Below are 26,013 nucleotides of genomic sequence, written 5' to 3' on the forward strand. Positions count from 1 at the left end.
TTAGAAGTTAGAACGGATTCTCACATCATTATTCATGACGACAAAAATCTCAAAAGATTTCAATGTGTCTGATACATAAGATAGAACATCACATATCATTATATAATTACTTCAACTACTCGGCAAATGACTCGAAATTCCACCTTAGTTAGAGTATTATATTTCGCAAAGTAAAATATTGTCCACAAATAATTAGTTTGCGACGTAATTGTAGTCGTTTCATGAGCTATGCTAAGAGCCCAGAGTTTGATAAAATTCGTTTTAAGTATGATTATACAAAACAGCAGCGACCAACTCCAACAAACTAGTGTTAGTTTAATATAGGTGGATCGAACACAAATCAGATAGGTCACCCCATCGTTTCTTGGTATTAAAAGGGAAACTAAAATATTAAGAACGATTACAGTGAGTGCAGAGGGATTCAAACTTGAGTACAACCATACAAGAGGGCGGAAAGCTTGACCAACTAGTCCAACACACATTTCAAAAGTGTAAATTAAACATACAAAATTTTAAGAAAACTGAAGGAACTATCACAAAATTCCTCCATTTATTTATAGTAATGAAAGAAACTGCTGCAATCTAACGTCGCACAAGTTCCCTATTGAAGTATTGCCTTGGACCTCTATCATGTTGAGAATATCAATTCTACGTCGGAAAAAGAAAGAATCTTACATTACATGTGCTTATAAGCTAATTGAACTACTACTTATATTGCCAGTTGATTCTATAGTAGAACATCAACATTTTCATGTTATTAGAGCAGGTTATCTTGCACCCTGTCAATTCCACATCGCATGTGCTTATAATTAATTGGGCAAATCACTACATTGTCAATTAGTTTTATAATGAAACTTCAACTTTCATCGCGCCATAAAAAAAGTTTAGGAAGCGCATATGCATGCCGGACCGGAGGACAAAATCGGCCTTGCAGCGTCACGTTTTGTCGATTCATAATTCTAGGCCTACATCTGCGAAACAAGTACAAACTACGCTAATTTACATTCTAATCCCGCGCATTAAATACCAAAACTTTTTCCCATTTAGCCTTGTAAAGGGGAAAATGAGAAAACGAAAAAGAAACCTTTCTGCTCAAACTTGTGTTCATGTTATATTTTTCCGTCCACGATGATGAACGCGCCGGATTTAGAAACCCAATTATTTGACGTTGCTGCTCTGGATCGGAGTACGCAACAATCGTTCGGATTCCTTCGAAGCGCCCATCTTAAGCTTCTCACTTTCTGCCGCTTTCTTCATTTCGTTCTCACTTTGCTTGCAGTTTTCATCATGAGCTTTGTTGAACATTCTGACAAAGTTGAGCAAGGTTGTAACAACTGCAGCAGAAAATTGATACGGTTAGAAGGGTAGCCTGCGATTAAACCTATCAGAGCTGTGTAAACTGCCGACTAAGCAAACCACAAACACTATGAAGGAAGATGGTCGGTCCGGTTATGAAGGGCTCATGTTGAGAGTTGTGAACAACAGTGAACAACCGCTAACAGAATAGAAGGTCCTCAACACAAGGTCAAATCTTAAATGATTACCTTGCTCAAAAGGGCACTTAGCGGGATCTTCTCCGAAATAAAGGATCAATGCGTCTACATTTCTACCCTGTATCATGCCGCTCCATGTTAATAATACTTATCCAACATTACGAAACCTTGAAACAGTACTCATCGGACCAAGACTTACTACGGTAGAATACAATGAGGCCAAAGTCCTCACTTCACCTTCAGCGAAACGGAGGAACTCCTTTAGAATCTAAAGGTCAAAAGAGAAACTATTAGTCAAGGCGCGAGTGCTCACCATAGACTCTTTTGGTAGTTAAATCAGTCTTTATGGCATGCATATCGCCTTTGTCAATTTAATGGCATCATCCATACCTTACGGAATTTTTCTGATATAGGACCGTCATTTTCAGAGGTGGATAATTCCTGTACAACTTTCTCCAATCCTTTACTCAGAGCTTGCATTTCCTCCGCCAAAAATTTCAATTGTATCTGCAACGCATCAAAGATGTTAATCAATAGATGTCAAATAATTCCCAAAGATTATGGACCAGACACAAAAAGAATACCCTTGCTGCAGGTTCTAAGTTGCCCAGGTCTTTAGAGAAATCTAGAACCTCCGGTAGTTGGTCAACGAGTACCTATGGCATATCAAGAAAGACCATGACTAACCAGACATGCATATTAAGTAGATTCAAACAAATACAAACAAATAAGAGTTTGCATTCAATTGGATTACAATGATAGTCCATAGGGAATAAGCAGCAAAATGTACCTTACAAAGATAGTGCATGAGAGTCATCTTGTTGTTCCGTGCGCGAGTCTCAATCAGTTTAAGAAGGCTATCCAACCTAAATCCAATAGCAGAGCCTAAATACAATATCAACTATTAGGCTCGGTTAGAAGGAGTGGTAATATGAGCACAAATTAGCAGCATAAAATCTGTTGCGTGTATGACATGAAAGGTTTCTAAGGACAATGTAGAAGGAACACATGAAATATGAATTCATTTCAGACCGCATACAGACAAAGTGTTGAACTATGTGCTTGACATTGCGATATTTTACATTGCTAAGCTTTGAAATCGAAATTAATTTGAGCTTACCCCGAGCTGTCCCCTGGTTCAAAGCATTTCCTAATGAAAGAATCGTCTGCATGATTCTTTTCAATTTGCCAGAATTTCTGATCTGATAAGGAGAACAGGTTGTAAGATAAATAAATATTTCAATAATCCTTGAATAGTGACCATCAACGATTAAGAGAAAAAAAGAAGGAATAACTTGCCTCTTCTGCTGCAGAGTTCACTACATTCAGGCTATTTCTAAGATCAGAGACCTACACGGTGCCACCAGCAAGTCTTAATATAAAGCCCAAACAATATTACAGCTAAGCTGATAAGTTACATATGCTAGTTTACCTGGGAAGAGAACTGTATTTTGAATGAGAAAACTCTGAGCTTAGATTCTACTCGAGGTACCTTCATCAACTCTAAGAGGAACTGCCGCCAACATTCAAAAATTAATAAATGAATCCCCATGTATAAAGGAATGGAAAATACATTATATAATTAACAAACAAATGTACACATGACATCCTGCAAACCTGTTCACATTTTCCTAACTTCTCCTTTTCTCCAGTGTAGCCCTGAACACAAAATAAATGAGATTTACGTATACTAGAAAGATTTACCTAGACCTTCCATCTTCAGCAAAAGACTTACCTTAAGTAGTTCCATCTCCTCTTTCGTTGGGCAAAACTTTATGAGGTTCTCTACCTGGTCGACATCTAATGCTGTATCCTCCAGCGCAAGTACTGAATCCTGTCAATATTACAGAAAACGTCAATATTCTATTGGGATTAATACTGAAAAGAAGGTTGACAAAAGCAGATAAACTTGTGGAATTAGGATCAAGCGTACCATTAATTCATTCAACGGAACCTTCACCTTTGAAAGCATGATTTCACAGTTGTATGCTCGCCTGTGGTCAATCTGCAGTAAACAAATAAAAAGCCAATTAGATGTATACTTTAATGAATAAGCAGAGACAAAGTAGGCTCATATGCAAGAAAGAAATCAAACACATATCCCTCATTCATGATAGTGCATTAAACTATGAAATATAACGATGAACACAAACCACGTCAAGTAACAAATCCTCAAGAGCAATTGTGTTGTGCATTAACTGAGAGTTGAAATTACAATTACCAGTTGTACTTTTTCAGATTTAGGGGCAACCGAACCATGTCCAGCTGACTTCCTACCCTTATCCAGGGCCGGAGCTGCCACTGAGAAAAGAGTCTCAAGCTCTGACATGTCAATCTCAGGAGCCCTGTCTCAGTATTAAAAAGAAATAATGTTAAAGGCTGGAAGATCTATACATGAAACAATTCTTTCTGTTCTCTCGTAGCAAGTTAAATCATACTTGGCCTCTTCATCAGATTTTTGTGCCTCAGCCCATAAGCTTCCCTGAACCGCTCTTGACAATTTTAACCAGTGCAACGGCTTCAGTTTTTTTGAATTATTATTTTTTGAACTTATGGTACGTAGTAGGCGTCCTTTCGCACCACCAGGGGAACTAATAGGTGGTGGCGGAGGGTTACCCGGCTTAGAACCTCCTTTACCAAGAGGAGGTGGAGGAGGTGGGGCAGAAGGAGCTCCATGTTTGGCGGAAGAAGTGGGAGCAGTAGGTGGTGGTGGAACTGGGGACGAGATTATAGTGCCTCCAGCTTGCCCTGAGTGAAGAGGAGGAGGTGGGGGAGGTCCAGGGGGAGGTGGAGGGGGCGGAGGTCTGGAGCTGTCAGCATGGTTCTCTTTCAAAGGCGGTGCTGGAGGAGGTGGTGGGGGAGTTGGAGGAGTTGGAGGAGTTGGAGGAAGTGGAGGAGGCCGGGTTGATGAAGCAACCTCAGAATGTGGAGTGGGTGGTGCTTTAGGTAACACCTTGCCAGAAGTGGTACTTGAGGTTGGCATCCCAGAGGCAGCTGGATGACTAGTGGTTGATTGATGGGCTCCATCCGATGAATAGTTTTTAGTCTCTTCAAAAAGTGATGAGTCTTCAGGTTTTGAAACTAAAACATCAGGCGGCAGAAGTTGCGGTGTGGGAGGAGAAGGAACAGTCATTTTAGCAGAAGTACACTTGGAAGGTGGAGGTGGAGGTGGAGGTGGAGATGTTGATGGTACAACTGGAGAACTTTTAACTTCTACAGCATGGATATCTTTAGGTTTACCTTCCTGTTTACTCATACTGGTATCTGGATACTGCATAGGTGAGGCTGCATGGCTAAAGATCTCTTGAACTTGACTGAATGCTTCCACCGGGGATGACTGAGAAGGTTGTGGTATCTTCTGGCTTACCAAATCGAGTTTATCGGATGGCTGAAGTGTAGTAGGAATGTCTTGAGGTTTAGCTTCCTGTTTCTTCACAGTAGGAATTTCTTGAGGTTTAGCTTCCTGCTTCTTCACAGTAGGAATGTCTTGAGGTTTAGCTTCCTGTTTCTTCACAGTAAGATTGTCTTGAGGTTTAGCTGCTTCCATTGGTGTTGACTGAGAAGGTTCAGGCCTCTGCTGGCTCACTGAATCACATATATTGGGTGGCTGATTTGCAGCATGAATGTCTTCAGGGTTGGCTTCCTGTTTAATCACAGTACGAATATCTTGAGGTTTGGCTTCTTGTTTAGTCGCAGTATGGATGTCTTGTGGTTTAGTGTCCATTGGGGTTGACTGAGAAGGTTGGGGGATCTTCGGGCTCACTGAATCCCGCTTACTGGTTGGCAGAAGTGCAGTATGAATGTCTTTAGATTTAGCTTCCATTGGGGTTGACTTAGAAGGTTGGGGCGCCTTCTGGCTCACAGAATCATGTTGATCGGGTGGCTGAAGTGCAGTCTTTGAAGGTTTAGCTTCCTGTTTACTCACAGTGGAATCTAGGGACTGCATAGGTGAGGCGGCATGGTTAAAGATCTCTTGAACTTGAGCAAATGCTCCCATTGTGGTTGAATGAGAAGGTTGGGGAATATGCTGGGATACTGAATCACCTTGATTGGGTGGCTGAGGTGTAGCTGGGATGTCTTGGGGTTTAGCTTGCTGTTTACTCACACTGGTATCATGAGATTGCCTGGGTGAGGCCACAGATTGCATGTCATCAGAGGAGAGAAGGTTCTTTTTCTTCGGGGTCTTTCCTGGACTTGTTTCCTGCGAGTCGTTCCCAGTACTCCGTGGAGAATCACTGTTTAATTTTTCTTGGATAATATTTGATGCTTGTTGTAGCACATTAAGTGTGGCATCTGACTTGGGGTCTAACCAATCCACGTAGTTAAAGATCTCTTGAACTTGAGCAAATGCTTCCATCGGAAGGCCCTCCTTGTCCTCAAAGCATGACATGCCACCCAGGATGATGGATGTGACAGCATCCATCTCTGAAAAAAGGATCTTAAAACATAGCGTAACCAAGGAATATGTCAGAAAAGAAACACACAGAATAGAAACATGTAATCAAAAGAAGCAGAGGTACACCTCTACTCTGAAGTCCTTTGGAAATTGTTCCTTAGCATCCCACAACATGTCAATTTCATCACGGTTGAGCATCAAAATGTTAGACCTAATAAAAGCTGTATTGAACATGACACGGAACATCATCTCCTCACGTTCCAAGTCATCATGTAGGCTAATGCACTCGACCACAACATCACCTTGAATATGGCAATTAATGTCAATTTTAACCAGTTCACATTCTACCTGCAGTGTAGTTGAAGGGTAAATAAGATAAAGATTAGGCCATCCATCCAAGCAAAGCATCTTCAGTTGAAATCAACATACGTTTGGCGTAAAAAAGATACGAATAACACCATGCCAAAACAAATGAGAACAAAAGAAAGACAGTGCAGTTAAAGTAAGTCTACACGTAGATATTTCAAGTTGAGACGGGAATGATGAACCTATAGTCAATGGTCATCTGCATCAGCAATAACCATTTAAATGAGTATATAAATCTGTCTCAGTATACAAAAAATATACAGAGATATCAAACTGTAAAACCAAAAGAGTATAAAATCACCTGCTTGTAAGCCCGTATGGGTTTTCCTTTCTTTGGAGTTGAGAATAAGACTTTTGGAGTTTTATCATTAGCAAGAAAAGGGTCCTGTCCATATATGCGGAAAATAGGACGGCAACCACCCTGCCCATCAAAGTTAGGAACAAATCTGAAAATGATGCACTCCAAGGTAAGCGCTCGATCCAAAGGAGGCCATTCCAAGGCTACATTTCTCCTCGTCACATACTGGAGATACCTCAGTTGAGAAGGGATTGGATTTAGCGGTGATAACAAATGCAAAAGCTCAGAAGGAGCCTGCCGGTAAACCATGTCCAACGTCCTCTGCTCGCCACTATACTGTTTATGGTAAATCAAGAGAGCAGACAGCATGAAAGCCAAAACAGGCCAACCTCCACGTTCGCAGTGCATCAACAGCACGTTATTCTGTCCAAGCGATAACCAACTTTCACTTGATCTCAGAAAGTGATGGATCAGCTCTAGTGTGAGAACCGGACAACCTTCAAAGTGCCGTGGGTAATCCATAATGGTCATATCATACTCGGACAAAATGCTGGCCATCTGGCTTTGTGCCACACCATCATGGAAATTGAACACCAAGAATGAAGCATCTGGCAAGTGATCTTGGAGTTGACCAACTATCCCACCTATGTAAACCTTATAGTTTTCTTCCTTCCACGCATCGGTAGTGAAGCAGCAATCAAAAACTGTATCGACACAAAAATCAGACATTAAACAATGGACTAAAAACAGCTGCTTACAGATGGGTTATAAACACGACTATTTAAAAGACAATCCAATATTTCTCCTTACAATTTTCTAGCAATCTGAACATTCATCTGCATTCAATCATTTTAGACATCGGCACCACAGAAACACTGTTCATTAATCTTCCGACTTCACCAAATTCATAATTACAAATATTTTGAAAGTTTTCTAGCCGAGATGTTGCTTCTATATTAATGCACAATAATGAATTCGTACCTAAATGTATCAAATTTCGACTCAACTGCTTTGAACAAATACTGGCTAAGAGCCAAAACTACAGAATTTACTTTTCTCTTTATCATTCCTATCGAGTGAAGAGGACAAGCCTTGGCACAACAAAAACATTGCTCCTTTGTGACCAAAAGTCATTGGTTCGAGTCGTGGAAATAACCTCTTTGCAAAGCAAAGGTAAGGCTTCGTGCCATAGACGTTCCCCCGATCCCACTTTGCCCGGGGGGGGGGTCGTTGTCGCCCCATTGTTATTGAGTGGAGTATAAAACCGAGTAGGACATGAAAAAATGCCAGGTTCAATTACATGATGTTACAGTTACACTAATTAACTTTACAAATTAACATAAAACAGAATTCGGAATTGATACTCAATTGAATTAAGCACACAACACAATGTAAGCAGGACTATATACATTCATATATATATATATATATATATAAGATCAAAATTGGAGTGGCATCACAGAATTTCTATCATATTCACATGTGAAAAAAAAAAAAATCAAAATTCGAAAGCTGCAGGATCAGAAACCGAAGACATCAAGGAAGAAAGGCGCACCGTAAACTCGCTCGCAGATCTCGAAGAGTCCATCAGGCGGCTTCCGATAGAACAGTTTGCGCAGCAACGCCATCTCTGCTTCCTAAACACGCCTCCTATTCCCAATCTCTCCCTCCCAATCTACAATCGCCGATCAATCGCATGCATGTCCACACTCACACACACACATATACGTATCTATATAACGCAGAAATGAAATTTGTGATAGAAACGAGGATTTTGGTGTAGCGAAAACGAATTCTGTACGGTAATGCAGTCGGATTCTGAGAAAAGAACGAATTTCAATTCGGATTTTGTGTCGATTTTTTGGATGGTTTGATTTTTTTTGCTGCGGATTGGATTGTCGAAGAAGACGACGACGAAGAGTGTGATGGATGATGTGGTTCGTTGCAACTTTTTCTTTTTTTCTGTTAGGCGATTCGTATCTTTCCTTCAGCAAGCTGCTGGGATTTCACACCAACCGACTTGGCACTGTCAGCTTCTAATGACGTGGACACCACCACTGCTCGACGTGTATACATTTCTATCCGTCAACGTGGCTCCCTACTACTTTTTCCTTTTTTTTTTTGGGAAAAAGATCGAGGATACTTTTTCTAGATTTCGTGCAGTCAGTTTTAATTAAATACTAATTATATTTAATTTTAAAATAATTTCTGATCACACGATGTACGATGAACGATTATGATCATAAAATCTCTAAAATAAAAAAAATCCGGCGAAGGTGATCATAAAATCTCTAGAATAAAAAAAATCCGGCGAAGGTCATTTCCTTCTTTTTGGATATGTATAACAGCAAGCAATTATATAGATGGGCTTGGCGCCAACTTGGGCTATCTTGTGTTGTTGGACTGAACTGATTATTCTAGGCCCATAATAGTGGATTTGAATGTATATATGGCACAAGTACAATATCATTCATGTTCGCTATGTAGTTTCGAATGGAGAAAAAGAATTTTGGTGTTTCGTATTGGTAATTCAACAAGACTAGTGTCAAACGCATCATAACAATGGTGACGATCTACTCGTGCTATGTAAGTTGCTCTTCGAATGTTGAGATATCCCTTATGTGTCTTGGGCATAATAAAACGTGATACGAAATGCCCTTATCTAAATATTCATCTTAGACATGAAATTATTGGGTATCACTAGTTTTAAACTACTATGTGTTCACATCTTTGATCACGTGACAAATTTCACAAGTGATCATGTTTATCTAATTTCGTTACACTAAAGCAGAAGCCTTAACAAAAGATTCAAGAGTATTATATTAGCGCCTGTTACATTTTCGTACCAAGATTTTGAAATACATGGTATGAAGAAAAATACAACTCCGCATATCCACTTATTGACTGGTTGCATCAAATTTTCTTCGTTTTTGCCAAAATAACGGAAAAAAAAAAATTAATGTGCCGACAATATGTTTCAATCCTTCAAACTAAATTCTGTGTTTCTTCAAGTTTCCTTACAACCTCTTCCATATATGGTCTCTCCCCTTCATTCGGAGCCGTGCATCGAACGGCTATGGCCAAGACATTTCGAAATTCAGAGGCAACATAAGCTCCATTTAACCGTGGATCCGCCATGGCACTAATACTTGCTCCTTTTATTATTGCATCTCTTGCCTGCATAAATTTGCAGCACATATGACACGTATCAATTAGGTTACAATAGAACGTCCGTTATTTGTTAAACAGACACCTAATGGAACCACAATTTGTTGGATTTGAATTCAAATATAAATCAACCTTAAAATGATCCTACAAATCAATAAGAATGTAATTAGGGTCTAATACCATGCTTACATGAAATCCCCGTTGTGTCTTAAAAGGGCAAGTTAATGTCATTAATGTCTTGATATGATAACATGAGCTTATTTAAAACTGTTTTTAAAATAACTAAGAACGCTTTTAGTGAAAATATTTTTGGATTTCTAAAGCACTTGGTGCTTAAAGTGCTTCCTAGGTGCTTCTTACAGAAAGCACTTCAATTGCTTTTCCAAGATTCACTTGCATTTTTACTAAGGATTGGTTTCAAAAACACTTTCATCCATGTTAAAAGCACTTCTAAACGAGGTTAAATGGCTGTGATGAATTCTCTTTAATGGACAAAAGTCAAAACCCTAAAAGCTATACAATCCTAGTAGTCCCTGCAAACCCTACGACACAACATACAGACTTCATTGAATGAGTTGATAAGGGTGGGTGCTTTGTAGAAGACTATAGGCGTTCAAAGTTGCTTCCCGCAGATTTCAAACTCTCCACATCGACTTCAATGGCTGCTAACTAGATGTTCAGGTCAGCCATTAATCACAAGGTTTTGTGTTTTGGTCATTCAACCATCTCAAGCCAACAAAATTCGGCCCCTTAACGTCATGCACAAAGAATTTCTAGACTGTATGTAGTTTCTAGATGAAATTAGGATTAGAGCAAACCTCCTCAATTAGTGATTTTGCCTTCTTTCCTGTCAAAACTTGGAGCAGAAGAAACCCGAAATCGAAAACGTCTGTTTTGATGGTTCGCAACCCTTTTCTTTCATGTGGCTTGAAGCTTGACAAGTCGGAGTCTATGATCTTGGCTTCAAGTTTCTCAGTCAGAAATATATTTGCTACCTGACAGTCATTCAATGGTTAGTAATAGTAATTAGTTTCTTTAATGGTGTTTAAAGTCTAAACCAAAATTGATTATTTACCTTTACATCTCCATGAACCATTTTATCCAAGGGATTAACATGGAGGAAACATAATCCACGAGCAACCCCGATCGATATCTGCATTCGACGTTCCCATGTCAAGATTGGTGCCTTCACATTACCTGCTCCATTACCTGCTAAACCCTAATTAGTGTTCAATTACTGCATATAGTTATGCAGATATACGGCACAAAGTACACTGATTAGTCTTACCAAATAGCCAGCCTGCTAGGCTACCATTTACGCAGTGCTCGTAAACAAGACAGTGTTCTCCTTTGTCACAATACCCCAAAGTGCTCACCAGGTTAGGATGCCTAATCTTCGCTTTCCGGCACGCCTCATCCCCAAAACTCGGAACCGTAATCCCCTGGTTTAGTTTCTTAATCACCGTTGGCATTCCACTCGGCATTATTCCAACATAGCATTTTCCTGAAAGGATCTGTGAGTTTCAACCTCAACCCAATTTTTGAGTGTACTAAATCAAAAAATTTAATCATGATTAGCATCATAATACTGATCATAATTCATACCAAGTTTTGTCTCTCCAATTAAGTTTAAATCGTCAAAATAGTTGGTAGCTTTCAGCACTTCATCTCGTGAGAATATGTAAAGACCGGAGCAGTTGAAGAAACTCACCAATTCATCCTCTGTTGTCTTCTTGGAGACTACATATGACCGCGTGCAACAACGAAATATATGAGTAGCCATTCACTTCTTAATTTGTTAATCCTTGGATTTAAGAGGCTAATTAATTTTAATAGATGCTCACCAGATAGGATTTCGATATCTTTTTCGCTTGCATATTTTAGTTGCTTCCTGGTAATCTTGTAAAGAATCGGAGTTAAAATCACCAGCGCCACTGCCACGATCACTATAGCAAGGAGTTTCTTGGATCCCAAGATATAGGCTTTGTTTGGACTTTTTTGTGTAGGCCATGGAGACTCTGCAGAAACACAAGAACAGGATCATCAGTCTGGGAAAAATCAAGTATAAGAGAAACCTTGTGGTCCAAGAAATCTAACGAATATATGGATCGATATAGAAATCTTACGAATCTCGTTCCACAAACACGAAAAAGTTCCCTGAACAAAGTTTGGGGATTGAGCATCTGAGCTAGCTAGACTAACAAGTAGAGCTTCAGCACACCCTTTGTCACTTGATCTATTTCTTTCCTTTAGAGCTTGCAAGGTTTTCCTGTAAGAAACAACGCAATCGAAACACACTTCATCGCTGTGATTCCTGCTAGATAAGTCCTTGCAATTGAAGCGTAACTCGTTATACGATTCAACCCCGATAAGATCAATAATTTGATCCACATTGTTCGAACACAGGTCCCGTGTTGAAGAGGAGATGAAGTCTTGGAGCTCACATATGTTTAGATTGGTCCTGTTGTGAAGATTTTCGAATATATTCGTACAATTCTGAGCTTCTGAAATCTCGAGGTATATGGATCTGGATTGGCTAGATTTTAGAGTCATTGCTTGGAAGAGAGATTGGAGGGCAGAGCTGCAACACGAAGAAGCTGCGGCATCCATGTCAAAGCACTCGCTTTGCGCTTCGTAAGGGAACCTGGTAAAATCCAGTGTGCAAGCACCTGGTCAAGAAAACGAAAAGAAAAAAAAAAACAGACTAATTAAACTCTGTCAAATGGATTAACTGATGGATTAGGAAAAGAAATTAACTGTAGAAACCATGCGTACTTGAATTAATCTTGTGAGGTTTGTGCAGAAGTGCGAAGATGAACAGGAAAAGATAGCGAATTGCCATTGTTCTGTAAGCACTGGTTTTTTGTCTTTTCTACTTGTGGGAGAAATGATATTCAAGACGTGTTTGTGATTCTGTCTGTAAGAGCTAAAACTGTTTTATGGGAGCTTAAAAACGCTCCGAAATTACTAATAATGTGCTCAAATATTGTCAGATATTAAATTCGAGGTGAGAGCATCTCAAAGTTACGGCACAAGACGGATAATCCTTTCAGGTCTGGACAGGTCCTTGACTCAGTCCCAGAACAAAGGGCCGTTGAGGATGTCATTTAATTTGGTTGATGGGAAGATGGCGTCCTTAGCCGGCTGGTGTGGGACTAAAATCTGTAACAAGTGCGACCATGACCTCATATTATTCTTCTTCTGAAGGAATTGACATGATTATTGATCAATGATCAATGCAAAACATCAAAACTCCGCCGAAAGATGTACGTTTTTGGCCACTCAATTGTGATTAACGAACTTTTATTGTATATATGTTATAAATTCTAATCGGATCGTTAATTTTCTTAATCATCTTTCAAGTAAAAAATCGATAGTATCCTTCACCGCTTATTCAGTTGCATATTGGAAAAAAAAAATGAACATTTTAGTAGGGTGCACTCTTTGGAGTGGGCGCGAGAGAATGTCCAACTCCATAGTCGCATATGACGTGATTAGATTCTTGCAAATTTGTTACTGAGAATTGTTCCATGGAGCATGCTTGGATTAATCTTAAAACATCATAATCTTATGTCTAGAGGTGGTAAATCAACCTACTAGGTTGTTAATGGGTACTCTTTACGACCCGTTTAACTTGATATCACCATAATATCAGAGTGAGATTGGTAGGTGTAAATGTGAAATCAAACTAATGTATTGATTTGCCACCTCTACTTATGTCCTATGTTGCTGTTGTGGAGCCAAAAATAATCACAAGGAGCCATGTGGATTTTTGGATGAAAATGACAAAATTACCCTTAAAGCACACCAGGATTCCTACGCGCGAGCAGTGGGCAATTATCCTTCAATCAAGTCAAAAATGCCCAAAATAGGTAATAATTCAAAACCTATTTCATCCATCCTCATCAAATCCTTTCCACAAGGTAACTCCAAATCATTCCTCTTTTATTATATTAATTAGCTAATCAATTAGGAAATTATTCTATTTATTAGTTAATTAATTGATTTATTATTCAATTATTCCTAATTAGCTACAAATCATGGACCTCACCCAAAATACCAACGAAGTGGTTGGTCCTCCTCCTCCTCCTAAAGGGGCCGGCCACACCTTTATAAATATTATCTCATTCTCTCCAAAACTCAATTCGAATTCTCTTGTTAAATTTTCAAAATTCTCCAAACATTTTTCTTTCAAAATTCTAACTTTGGCATCGGCCAAAGCCACTCCCCCCCCCCCAAAAAAAAATCATCATGGGCGTGTGAGGCTCTTGGCCTTGACCTAAGGTGTTAGTTGTTTTGTAGGCATAATTTTGTCCAAGATCAAGGAGGAAGAAATTTGCATCCATAACTGTCTTATCCAGACTAGACAATTACAAGAAAGAATGTAGAAGTCATGTCCCAACACAATATTATAAATTAAGCTTAATTAAGTTAGGTAGAGTAGTGTGTTTGTCACTCTGCATCTACATAACTTAATAAATTTAGCATAAAAGAAAAGAAGAAAGGAAAAGTAATTCCCGTCAAACAAAGCAAAAAATATTAAAATCGTTTCCCATGTTTTCTCTTGTTGGCCTATTGGAAGTCGGATTTGTGGAAATGCACGAACCCAAGAAAAGTCTCAATCCAAAAGAGAGAAGTGGAATTCAATTTTTTTATTTATCACACAAATCCTATCATGAATGTTTTACACGAATTCTTCACATGTCCCATGGAAAAATATTGTATGAATTACAAGGCGTGGTCGGCATGGTCGTTATGTATGAATAACAAAGCGTGATCGTTATGTATGAATTATAAGGCGTGGTAGTTATGTTATGCATGTTAAAGAGTATGAGCTCGTTTGGATATGTTTTTAAAATGACTGAAAGTGTTTTTAGAAAAAATCTTTTTAGGTTCCAAAAGCATTTTAAAGTACTTTCTGCAAGAAGTATCATTTATGTGCTTTCTCTATGAAGCACTTTAAATGTTTTTTTAGGATTTACTTGCATGTTTACCAAGGATTGGTTTTAAAAATATTTTCACTAAAAGAGCTTTCAGTCATTTTAAAAGCACATCCAAATGAGCACTATATCAAAAAATGTGGCAATTTTGTGTATTTAAATAACATCATTTTTGTATTTTGAGCCCAAATATGTCCAACCATTGACACCATTTTTGTGTTGTATGACTAAATGCTTGGTTTTACCACTAATACTCTTGTCCAATTACGTTAATTAAAGCTCATTTGAAAGTGTTTTTGAAATGATTGAAAACGTTTTGTTTTTTGAACCAATCATTAGTAAACGCAAGTAAATCTTGAAAAAATACTTGAAGTGTTTATTGGAAGAAACACAACTTTAACTGCTTTTGAAACCCAAAAATATTTTTTCTAAAAGTGTTTTCTGTCATTTTAAAAGCACTTCTAGTCGAGCCATGTTTATAAATTATATGTTTAGAAAGTCCTATTAAGGAACAAATAACTACATTGATATTCGTCATTGGTTACAATAATGTCAACACATTATTAAAAAATATTAACAAACAATACTTTGTTTGTCAAAGAAAAGATGCACCACAAATAATAATATTAGTACTACTATTTTTTTATATTTGTTGCAATAACATAGATGTATTATGCATTACTTATTAAAAAGACGTCTGTCTGTTTCATAGCGGGACTAATTCAAACACTGATCCACTAAGTACTAAAAATTAGGCAGCTCAATAAAAACAAAAGAACAAATATATACATCATTATGCACTAGGCACGAAATTTTCACACCAATTGACTACCATTGTTGTATGGAAAGATCAACTTTTTATGTCGACGGGAAGAGCGACGAGTGACAGATAACAACTAGAGGTTGTAGTGAGTTGCGGAAAATCTATCCACGCGGAATCAGAGCGCAACGCAAGCCGCACCCGCAGCGGTCCCTTTTATAACTCTCCACCAAAAAAAGCCTATCCTTTTCACCCTTCAACTCTCACACTTGCAGAAGGGGAGCAAGCGGCTCTGGTGTGTTGGGGGTCCTTGTGAGCTGGGATTGCTTTCTGTTCAAAAATGGCGTGCAGGCTTGCAAATTCTGCGTTCCTCACAACGGTAAAGCTCTACATTTTGATAACCAGTGGCTCAAATCTTCTCTTTTTACTCTTGTTTTTTCAAATTTTGGAAATTTGAGTGTTGGTTTTTCAAATATTGGAAATTTGGGTTGCAGGGACCCCATCAGAACCCAATTCAGAGGCAAAGAATCGGGACCCATTACTCTTCACGAATCTGCTATCTGAGATTGGACGGCGCTCTCCGAAAGGGAATCAAAAGGCAGCAATGTTCGAGTCGTAGAAATTGGACGGCGGTTGTGCAGGCGGTTGCCGTTCCAGTTGCGCCGCCTCCGGAAGCTGACAGTGCCGAGTACAGAAAACAATTGGCTGAAAGTTATGGGTTCAAACGGATTGGAGAGCCGCTTCCGGATAACGTTACGCTGAAGGATGTCATCGAGACCCTTCCGAAAAAGGTATTGTCTTTTTGGATAATGTTAATCTCAGAGCCACACCACCAATGCAACTTGTTTTTAACCTGATGCATCTGTTTAGGATTTTTGACATTTTTTTTCTGGGGATTCTTTGTGAGTTAGACTGCCAGTAGTTTGTTCAAATGAGTGAATTTAGCGCCCGTTTGATAACCATTTTGTTTTTCGATTTAGTTTCCATTTGGTAGTTTAAAAGAAGGGAAAGAAATCTTCTTTCCATAGTATATGTGGAAGATATAGTATAACCCACCATTTTTTTTTTCTATGCAATTGCAATGTATTGATTCCAGTTAACAATTTGTTGATAAATGTAAACAATCCCAAATGTAACTGTTTTCTTCTTGTTTTCGTATTTTAAGGTGTTTGAGATTGATGATGTGAAAGCATGGAAGTCAGTTCTAATATCTGCAACTTCCTATGCATTGGGGCTCTTTATGATTTCGAAAGCCCCATGGTATCTACTTCCTCTGGCTTGGGCATGGACGGGGACTGCAGTTACTGGGGTTTGTTCAAAGCACTTATCTTTATAGTATTGGTTCTTGTAACTTTCTTCACTCTTTTTTTTTTTAATCGATCACTATGATATATCTAAAGCCAACTCATTCCTTTTTCGTTTTGCCTTTCAAATTGTGAAGTTTTTTGTTATAGGTCATGATTGTGCGCACAAATCATTCTCAAAAAACAAATTACTGGAAGACATCGTTGGAACGCTGGCCTTTCTGCCGTTGATATACCCATACGAACCATGGCGGTTCAAGCATGATCGTCATCATGCAAAAACAAACATGTCTGTGTGTTTCTAAATCATAACTTCTTGAATAGGCGTAATGTTTCCATGTTTTAAGTATGTTTCTAACTCTTAACTTGAATTTTTCTTTTTACCTCATCATTTTAGGTTGGTGGAGGATACAGCTTGGCAGCCTGTTTCTAAAGACGAGTTTGATTCATCTGCTATTTTTCGCCAGGCAATCATTTATGGATATGGCCCACTTCGGCCTTGGATGTCAATAGCTCATTGGTATGTAACTATAAAAAAGGAATCACACATTGTTGATTTTTCTTTTGTTTGCGGTTGTTAAATAAGTAATGGAGATCTTTAGTCAGGATTCTTAATTTGTGTACATCCAATAAACATGTTGTATAAGGTTTACTTGGTTTCGTCTTTCGTGATAGGATGATCGTCCACTTCGATTTGAACATGTTCAGACCGAGTGAATTGAAAAGGGTGAAGATAAGTTTGGCTTGTGTTTTTGCGTTTATGGGGATTGGCTGGCCATTGATCGTGTACAAGGCAGGGATCTTGGGATGGATAAAGTTTTGGCTGATGCCATTTTTGGGATATCACTTTTGGGTAACACTACTTCCAATTCCCTTATGCTTTAATTTGATTGCAGTAATTAGCATGTATTGCTGTTGCTTTGACCATTTTTATGGTTATCGAGGTTTCTCTGAATTTTGTTTTTCAATTTTGTATGGATCTATAGATGAGCACATTCACAATGGTACACCATACTGCGCCTCATATACCTTTCAAAACTGCGGATGAGTGGAATGCTGCTCAGGCTCAACTTAATGGAACAGTGCATTGTGATTACCCTGGATGGTATTCTTCGTTATGTCATTTGGATCTTTAATCTGACATGATTGTACTTTTTAAACAAACATGGTTAGGCAGTTTAGTCAGCTTTTACTGGAGATACTATATATTTCTGACGGTGCTTTCTTCGTTCTTTGTGTTCCACACTCTGAAAGTGTTTTACCGATTTGGTTGTTCATCCAAAAAGAATTAACTGAGACATTAACGGTTCTTACATAGACTTTATAACGGATCCATTATTTTCTCAACAGGATCGAGACCCTCTGCCATGATATCAATGTCCATATACCACACCACATATCTCCAAGGATTCCAAGTTATAACCTACGTGCAGCTCACAAGTCTCTTCAAGAAAACTGGGGAAAGGTAGATATCATCATTTTCTTCTACATATTCTTATTGTGATTAGCCGTAAACAAATATGACCTGAATGTAAAGCAGAGCTGTTCAAAAAGCGGCGGTCAAAAAGGTTCGAAAGGCATAAGAAAGCAAAACGATTTATCTTCATTCTTTTTTCTTTTTTCCATGTGATTAACAGTATATGAACGAGGCTACATGGAATTGGCGTTTGATGAAGACGATACTGACGGTATGCCATGTTTACGACAAGGAGGAGAATTACGTTGCATTTGACAAACTTGCCCCTGGAATCGAGTCTCATCCAATTAAGTTCCTTAAAAAAGCAATGCCCGATTATGCTTGATCTACTTGTGTGCTTCGTAGGGTCACAGCCGTTTTGGTCCTTATCACTTACCTTTTCCTTTTGGGTCAAGATAGGTATGCTATCCCAATTTTTCTACATGTTATTGCTTATGTTTACACTCCTTTTCAGAATTTTTTTATATTATAAATGGAGAATCGATTGATGGAAATTTCCCGGAAGTTCATGTTATAGCGCCTTACGCAGGCGTTGGCGTCAGTCATCCTCTTCGTTGTCAAGGTAAAACTATAGTAGCTAATCATGCATTACAATAGTAATCCTCTAGAGTTTGATTTCTTCTTGAACCTTTGTGGTGTTTTCCCTCTGCTATAGCGAGAAAAACTTCAGTACGAGCATTCATACCACATGACCCGTCCACCCGGCACACAAACCAGCCTTACCCCTCTGCCCTTGGTCCATACCCTATTGGGTCTGCTGCCGTAGTGTGGCAGCCGTAATGAATACTCCGTCCTGCTACAACGGTATAACATGTGCCCACACTGAAATTGAAGAAATGAGTCAGAACCCCCCAGTGAGGCCATGGATTAAACTAGATGTTGGTAAGGGTAATGTTGGTTGGAATTAGTGTTGATCATTTTTTAAAGGCTGACAAGGGTTTCTCTAATTTGTAAATTAAGTAGAACTTGATGTTACTTTAAAGTCAAGTTAGTTAGCTTCATATCTTACTAATGAAGTAGAGGGAAACATTAAAATACTAAGCAGGCGCATACAACAAGGAAGTCAAGTTTAATTAAGTATTTGATGTCTCTATGTAGGGTTATCTAGTAAAGTAGGAAGAAAATCGCACTTCGCTTTTAGAAGAAAGCTCGGTAGGGTTGCCCGACTATGGGCTGGTTTGGTATTGCTGTGCTTTGAAAAAAAAAAAAGCAGTATTAGAGTGTTTGGTAAACTTTTATGTAAAACAGATGTGAAAAAAAGCCGGTTTTTCAAAGCTAGGTTTTGCAGCTTCTTGTTTTTGGCTTTTTTTCATCCAAAACTGTGAAAAAAAGCTGAAGCTGAGTGTTTACCAAACACAAAAACAGCTCCCAGCTTTTTTTGATAGCAGCTTTTTTCAGAATCACCTCAGTACCAAACCAGGTCTATGTCATGCGCTAGGAACATTGGACAAGAGGACGAGACTGGAGACCCCCATTTTTTGGTCGCACGAAACCCGCGTTATTCAAACCTGGTATGTGAGATGCCCTAATTAGTCAACCCTGCTGAAGTTTCTCCTCACTTTCACGCATGAACGTTGAGTGGAAACAGAATGAAGTCATGCTTTGTAAGCATTATAGAATGAATATACAAAAGCGGAGGAAGAGGTCAAAGAAGGTTCATAATATTCGAAGGCTAAACCTAACCACTTTGTCTAAAGCTATGCAATTCATAAAATCCCTTGGCCTGCAAAGAGTTGGCAGTTGCAACTGCTCACATGCCAAAGGGCATCTCCCTCCAAATCTGGAATGTTTACCAAAGCGTCTTACGCGGCATCAAAATATGTGCAGGAGATCACTTTGGCAAAGCGTACGACAAAAAAGCGAAAGAGAGAGAGAGCGAGGGTCTGTCCGAAAGCGGACAAAAACTTGGGTGCGACGGGGATAAATTCCGCCCTCCCTATTCAATTACGTCTCATGCATTTCCGATCACATGTAAGAATCTCCGTCTTCGTTTTATGACAGATGACCTGTAATCAGCGGATGTGCAAGGGTACCGCATTTCTAGTTATGGCGGTTAAGCAATCGATTTCATTCGGTTAATAGTAGGTAAAGCAAACACTTTGATTCTTTGTAGTGACCTCAGCAAACCCTATACAATCTTCAGAACTCTGAAGTATCTCTAAATTTCCTAAACCTACTAAGTATTGCTGCAACTCTCCATCTCCTACAATCTAACAGTACAGGAAAATCATGTATAATGTATGAAAAACGCGATCTTCAAAACATCAGGAATCGTAAGGCGAATCATATGATCGGAGGAGGTGGAGTCTCCCATATGTCAAACACATTTTCCTCGCTGTGAAGAGCGAAAAGCCGATCCCCACCTATCGAGAAGTCACAAATCGAACCTCCGTAGCTTCGCCGGAGCCTGGACGTTAAAACCCATTCAGGACCACAAAACACCGAAATTGAATCGTTCATGGACGAAAAGAGTTGCCCCTCATGCAATGCCAGCTTAGGGTAGCAAGGCTCATCAGGCATTTTCCCCTTCATGAGCCTGCTCCTCGAGCTCCACCTCACGCTTCCGCCGGAGTTTCTGATGTCGATAAACCCCAAATCTTCATACTCGTTCACCACGCAAATCGAGTTGCTGTCCTCCATTGCAATCGCATCTCTCACCCGCTTCTCGTCCACGGTGATCGGAGCTCCGATATCAGACCACGACCAGACCATCTTCTTCTCCCTGAAATCCAACAAACTTATGTAACAGTTGTCCTTTCTAGGAAACAACGTTGCGACCAACAAACAGTTGCTCCCATGTAGCCATTGCAGCTTGTCAGCATCGCCGAGCGACCAGCCGGGCGGTTCGTAGAAGAAATCGGTCTGTTTTCCGGTCATTTGATCCCAAACTCCAACGCCGTACTCATTGCTCCGACCTTTGCAGCTCGAAAAAATCTTGTAGCCCGAACCAAAACTCAAAGCTCCGGCAGTAAAGCTCTTAACTTGATTCTCATGACTAACTTGAAATTTGTACCTGAGCTCGCCGTTCGACGAGCTGAATAGCCCCATTCCGCCGTCTCCGCGGCCGAGCCGCTCACAAACGCTGATCACAATGCTCTCCGAGTCGACCCAACCAACATCATTGACTCTCTGATAGTCAAGGTTGATTGGCGGGTGCTCTTCCACCATCCAATCATACACATGGACCATCGAGCCATGGGCGACGCAGCAACCACCATCCGGGCCGGCGCGAATCGCCGTGCCATCGCCCGGAGCTTGTCCGGCTACTGTCCGGGAAAGCCACAGCCTGTTGCCATCAAATGGGCCCCACTTGGCTGATCGGACGTGGTCAAGGAGGCCGTAATACAAGGCTTCCCTGTAGAGAAGCTTTTCGGACATGGTGGCCGGGATGCAGAGCTCTTGGGTTCGGAGAAGATCAAGGAGGACGGCGAAACAATCGGGGTTGCGATCAATGAAGTACTCGTTGGTATTGTCGGATTGGAGATTCCAGTCCTCGTCGAACATCGCTCCGAACATCGAATTGCGGCCGGCGTTTGCGAGTGTCGTGGCGGTTGTTTCGAAGATTCTGCCTCCGACGTTGAATCGAACCCTGTCTTTCTGAATTCCCATGATTGGATTTCGGAAAGCTTTCGGATTGATTAAGTTCGTTTCCGAGAAATTTGAAGAAAATTATAGGATTCTTGATTGTTTGGATAATTTGAAATTCCGGTCAAAAGAACAGGATTGAAGAACAAAAGTATGAGAGAGAGAACAGAGAGATGATTAAGAAGCAAACGAGGGGATTTGAAAACAGAACTGCATGGGAAAGCAGGGGAATTTGATCGAATTTTGAGGAAATGAGATGTGGGTTTTGAAGAGTGGAGGATTCTGAGGCGTGGGTTTTTGAATTGTTGGGATTTGATGAGGAGGAATTGATGAATTGGAGCGTTCCGATTTCAAAAAAAAAAATGACTCCTTTTCTTTTATGGTGTCTTTCCTAATTTGCTTTGCCCATCCTCTCTCTCTCTCCTTGGTTTGCAGTTGCCGGTTGGTCTTCCTTTGCTCCGGACAGGCCTGAACTTTTCATAATTAAATACTCCATGGTAGGGTCAACTGTAGCTCTAGATCATCCTTGCCTCTCCACCGTTGGATGGTAATTTCGAATCCAATCCATTGGAGTTGAAAATTACTGTACTAGTATCTCAAATTTACAGGAAGCACTTTAAGTGCTTTCTGGAATAAGCACCAGTTACGTGCTTCTTTCAGGAAGCACTTTAAGTGCTTTTCCAGGATTTACTTGCATTTTTACTAAGAATTATTTCTAAAAACATTTTCACCAAAAACACTTTCGATCATTTTAAAAGTACATTCAAACGAACTCTAATATGTTTAACTTTTGACTTATTATGTAATAGTATTTTTGTTCACTTGTGGGCTGAGATCTCATGTTCGAAGTCCATTTACGTCACTAATACCTGAGTTTGATGTGTAATTATGGTTCATTCATTATGTAGATTGACACGATCACATGTCTTACACTAGAATATCGAGTACATAAAAAATATCTCCAATTGTAGTATGCTATTCATTTCAAATATCGATACGATCACAAATTGAGCGTGTCTTTCTATATGTCATGCGTTTTAACTTCCTCGATTAATAACGAACAATCAATTCATGGGGATATGTTATTTTCTTGGAGTGGGGACATTTATGGTGGAAGAAATTTCCTTGTTGGGGATGAATAGTTTAAGGTTGTTGGATTAAGTCAGCTCCAACCGGTAAGAAAGCGTGTCTTGTGCGGTGTGTTTTCAATTCTTGTCTTTGTTTTGTGTAAAATTTGAAGTTTGAACAATTAATTCTAATAAACAAAGAAAATGACATAGAAGTCGAGGCTTTCATCCAATCCAATCACGACACTTATTGGGACCCTTTGTTCCTTCCCATCACATTTATAAATAATCATAAATTGTGATTGACTTCATGTTGATTTCAAATTGTGCCAAAATTGCCATAACCTACCAATTCGGAGAAAATTTGAGAAAACTCAATTTAAATTAAGAGAGTTATTGTGATGGTATTTTTAAATTAATTATGCATTGTTATGTGTTATTAATAATAATATCGTTTGTTCAATGATATAATCATTTTATTTTTAGTTAAAAAAATTGAACTTAATTACCAAATGAGTTAATTTTAAAAAAAAAAAAAAAAAAGTAGTTATCAAATGGCCTATTATAATTCTGTCATTGTAATAATTTTTCGAAATAATTCAGTGAGTTGTTCTCCTAAAAGTATACCCCAAATGTCAAGTCTGAGGTTTTTTTTGACAAATGTAAATTTCCACATAGGAAAGAAAACAAGTACTCGTGAATCTCGTTTTTCTGCCTTTCTTACAAGAGGTTTTTTAGTGTGTCGTGAACGGGTGTTACACCACGTGTTATTATATAGGTGGAGGGAATTATATATTTTTAAGTTGTTAATTTTTTAGCATAAGTGTTTTACCACTTGTATAACTACACATGATGTGCTACCTCGTGTTCCGAACTCACTGAAAAATATTTTCATTTTAGTGCACCGGACACACCGATTGATACACCAAATATTATAATACAATTAGTTAAAAACATGAATAAAAATTCAATTAATTATATATCACATATTATACCGAACCGCATTTCCGCTACATCGAAAAATATCTCCTTTCTCACACATTCTAAGAGCAGTGTAGCATGGTACACTGCAATTTGTAAGTGCGGGTCATAGACGGCACATCATTGCATTTGCACTTTGGTTGTTTAAAGTAGTTAAATATTTTCAAACCTTCAAAGGGTAATTTAATCCACGATGCTTTTTACTTTCTAATGGTTTTGGGTTTACATTAAGGTTAAGAATAGACTCTGGATGGTGGACCCATGCACTTTGTGCATCAATAACTTCTACTCTACGTCTCAATATATTTTTTTATTCAATCCTTATCTTGTACCATCAATAACGAAAGATAGATGATTTGAATTTGAAACTTACATGTAAAGGAGGATATTCATCGCTAATCAAGTTACAATCCTTTTATCCCTATGACTCAATATTGTTATCGCTAAAATTTCAAATAAAGAACTATTTTCATTCGTGAACTGAACATAACATTTTCTTACAGTTGCTGGAGAATAAACAACACAAGAAAGATAATAGGTTGAATGCATCCAAATTAGAGGTTATGATTCATGATTGATACTCACTCAAGCCATTTTTGGAGTTTTGGAAAATATTAAACCTAAGGTTTGGGTTTATTTGGACACTATTGGTTTACTTAAATTTAAAGACACTGATGACATTATTTGCTTAATTACTTAATCTTATCATCTTACTTTATGGTGACACAAATCAATTTTTTATTTTTTTTTACGTTAGCTTTAATTCAAAGTTCTTATGATATAATTTTGAATTATTATACGTTTTTTATTTCAACAAAAATAAAAGGAAAAACTAAGAAAAAAATTAATGGGCCTCAAATTGGATCCGGCCTCAAACTGGCATTACGGTCACCTTGGACAAAATTGTACATCCAATCCAATGGATTTGGTGGGCTCCCAATTCTTGTTTGGGTTTTAGAGTGATTACCTTACAACTAATAGCGTGTTTACTAATCCGTAATCAAATTAAGAAAAATTGAATTGATGAGGAATTGGATTGAGGTGGAATCAGAATCAAATTCCTGTTAAATTTGTTTACTAAAATTGTCCGGAATCGGAATACAATTCCATAAAGCTGTTTACTAATTCAGCATAACTGATAAACCAGTATGATTACTAAAATGTCCTTGGTCTCAAATCAAATATTTTATGTATTTTTTTTTTAATAAATTTTGATATAGTATATAATAGTAAGAAAAAATTAAATTGCTTTTTTATTTCATAGACATACTAAAATGATTTTGTTTATTATTTTATAAATTTAAGTATTGACTTTAATATCTAAATTTTCTCGCTTAAGTTGTAGTTTTTTCTCTTCGGCATATGTATGGAGTTGTGCATAATGTGAATAAGCATAGAATTATGCTTAATGAGCTAGAAGGACATGGAAAGAAATTGTTAGGAGCATTTTCATAAAAATAAGTCTAGGGTTAAAAGGATAATCTTGGAAATAATGAAAGTAAGTGAGGGCATAAAGGGAAAAAAATTATCATTCCAATTGCTTGGGTAATCTGGAATCCAAATACCTTGTATATGTTGGGAATCCAAATACTCCAATTTCAGGAATTGGATTCCATTTTTTGTGTGAGCCCCACACACTTTTGATTCATTCCAATTTTAGTAAACACATGTATAATCCGTAATCGGAATCGGATTCTTTATTCTCATTCCGATTACGGATTAATAAATACGTTATAAATGTACTTCTAACTACATTTGACAATTTTTTTTTAGCAATTGTGTAATTAGATCAATCCTAGACAGTTACTTACAAGGGCATTTTTATAATTTACAAATTCAAGTATATCATATTGAATTTGAAAAATAAAAAAATAGCATCACATTTGAGAGATTTGAGAGAGTTTGAAAAAAGTTAGAAAAAAACATTCCAAACAATATGCCTAAACTAAAGCCAAATATGACTCCTCACACAATGTGATATTTCCTCTTACTAGGAGGGAAAGAGATCACTATGCTCTTCAGGAGAAATGTGATGTTAGAGAGATTATTTATTTAAATTAGGATTTTTATTCAAAATGGTTCTCAAGATTTGCATAACTTCTAACTTTGGCTTCTAAGATTTGAAATCAATAGAAGTGGTCCTGAGATTGTCACCATCAATCATTTTGGTCATTTTGT

The 26,013-nt window shown here is 38.4% G+C and overlaps 4 protein-coding genes across 5 annotated transcripts; 1 reads left to right on the forward strand and 3 right to left on the reverse strand.

Annotated features, from left to right (window-relative positions):
• Positions 1-730: 730 nt before the first annotated feature.
• Positions 731-8,289, reverse strand: LOC137716220 (formin-like protein 18). Of its 2 annotated transcripts, XR_015956903.1 has the most exons (18): positions 8,109-8,289; positions 6,557-7,257; positions 6,016-6,237; positions 3,932-5,931; positions 3,715-3,838; positions 3,427-3,498; positions 3,229-3,327; positions 3,111-3,152; positions 2,926-3,006; positions 2,793-2,843; positions 2,614-2,695; positions 2,284-2,378; positions 2,078-2,149; positions 1,884-2,000; positions 1,693-1,761; positions 1,545-1,611; positions 1,099-1,334; positions 731-971 (listed from the first exon to the last, which is right to left on the reverse strand). XR_015956903.1 is itself a non-coding variant. In XM_068455649.2 (17 exons), the coding sequence occupies exons 1-17, from the start codon at positions 8,179-8,181 to the stop codon at positions 1,159-1,161; spliced, it is 4,143 nt and encodes a 1,380-aa protein (XP_068311750.2). In that variant the 5' UTR covers positions 8,182-8,289; the 3' UTR covers positions 731-1,158. The 2 variants fall into 2 exon arrangements, 1 of the variants encoding a protein (XP_068311750.2); XM_068455649.2 differs by having other exon boundaries at positions 731-1,334.
• Positions 8,290-9,221: 932 nt separating this feature from the next.
• LOC137738063 (putative LRR receptor-like serine/threonine-protein kinase RKF3) lies at positions 9,222-12,782 on the reverse strand. Its single transcript, XM_088685415.1, has 8 exons — positions 12,497-12,782; positions 11,848-12,390; positions 11,566-11,739; positions 11,327-11,461; positions 11,010-11,225; positions 10,797-10,930; positions 10,540-10,716; positions 9,222-9,730 (listed from the first exon to the last, which is right to left on the reverse strand). Exons 1-8 carry the CDS (start codon positions 12,561-12,563, stop codon positions 9,539-9,541), a joined length of 1,638 nt encoding a protein of 545 aa, XP_088541541.1. The 5' UTR covers positions 12,564-12,782; the 3' UTR covers positions 9,222-9,538.
• A 2,650-nt stretch (positions 12,783-15,432) lies between these two features.
• FAD6 (fatty acid desaturase 6) lies at positions 15,433-18,706 on the forward strand. The gene is made up of 9 exons (XM_068481322.2): positions 15,433-15,800; positions 15,916-16,212; positions 16,587-16,730; positions 16,863-17,014; positions 17,123-17,245; positions 17,401-17,578; positions 17,712-17,830; positions 18,076-18,190; positions 18,363-18,706. Exons 1-9 carry the CDS (start codon positions 15,762-15,764, stop codon positions 18,525-18,527), a joined length of 1,332 nt encoding a protein of 443 aa, XP_068337423.2. The 5' UTR covers positions 15,433-15,761; the 3' UTR covers positions 18,528-18,706.
• Positions 18,707-20,239: 1,533 nt separating this feature from the next.
• LOC137741634 (BTB/POZ domain-containing protein At2g24240) lies at positions 20,240-22,386 on the reverse strand. Its single transcript, XM_068481331.2, has one exon. It carries the CDS (start codon positions 21,809-21,811, stop codon positions 20,486-20,488), a length of 1,326 nt encoding a protein of 441 aa, XP_068337432.2. The 5' UTR covers positions 21,812-22,386; the 3' UTR covers positions 20,240-20,485.
• Between the last annotated feature and the right edge of the window lie 3,627 nt (positions 22,387-26,013).

Source organism: Pyrus communis, chromosome 15 (assembly GCF_041283825.1).
Source record: "Pyrus communis isolate YQ-2024b chromosome 15, ASM4128382v1, whole genome shotgun sequence".
In the NCBI taxonomy this organism is placed as follows: domain Eukaryota; kingdom Viridiplantae; phylum Streptophyta; class Magnoliopsida; order Rosales; family Rosaceae; genus Pyrus; species Pyrus communis.

What these genes read in the sequence shown, in the direction of transcription:
- LOC137716220 (XM_068455649.2), bottom strand. Translation starts at nt 8,181, where the DNA reads ATGGCGTTGCTGCGCAAACTGTTCTATCGGAAGCCGCCTGATGGACTC. An exon ending in AGTTAGGAAAATGTGAACAG is followed by an intron (nt 3,007 to 3,110) that starts GTTTGCAGGATG and finishes TGTTGGCGGCAG; the next exon opens with TTCCTCTTAGAGTTGATGAA. An exon ending in TGAACTCTGCAGCAGAAGAG is followed by an intron (nt 2,696 to 2,792) that starts GCAAGTTATTCC and finishes TCTCCTTATCAG; the next exon opens with ATCAGAAATTCTGGCAAATT.
- LOC137738063 (XM_088685415.1), bottom strand. Translation starts at nt 12,563, where the DNA reads ATGGCAATTCGCTATCTTTTCCTGTTCATCTTCGCACTTCTGCACAAA. An exon ending in AATTGGAGAGACAAAACTTG is followed by an intron (nt 11,226 to 11,326) that starts GTATGAATTATG and finishes AGATCCTTTCAG; the next exon opens with GAAAATGCTATGTTGGAATA. An exon ending in TGGTTCATGGAGATGTAAAG is followed by an intron (nt 10,717 to 10,796) that starts GTAAATAATCAA and finishes AATGACTGTCAG; the next exon opens with GTAGCAAATATATTTCTGAC.
- FAD6 (XM_068481322.2), top strand. Translation starts at nt 15,762, where the DNA reads ATGGCGTGCAGGCTTGCAAATTCTGCGTTCCTCACAACG. An exon ending in TTTTGGGATATCACTTTTGG is followed by an intron (nt 17,579 to 17,711) that starts GTAACACTACTT and finishes ATGGATCTATAG; the next exon opens with ATGAGCACATTCACAATGGT. An exon ending in CATTGTGATTACCCTGGATG is followed by an intron (nt 17,831 to 18,075) that starts GTATTCTTCGTT and finishes TTTTCTCAACAG; the next exon opens with GATCGAGACCCTCTGCCATG.
- LOC137741634 (XM_068481331.2), bottom strand. Translation starts at nt 21,811, where the DNA reads ATGGGAATTCAGAAAGACAGGGTTCGATTCAACGTCGGAGGCAGAATC.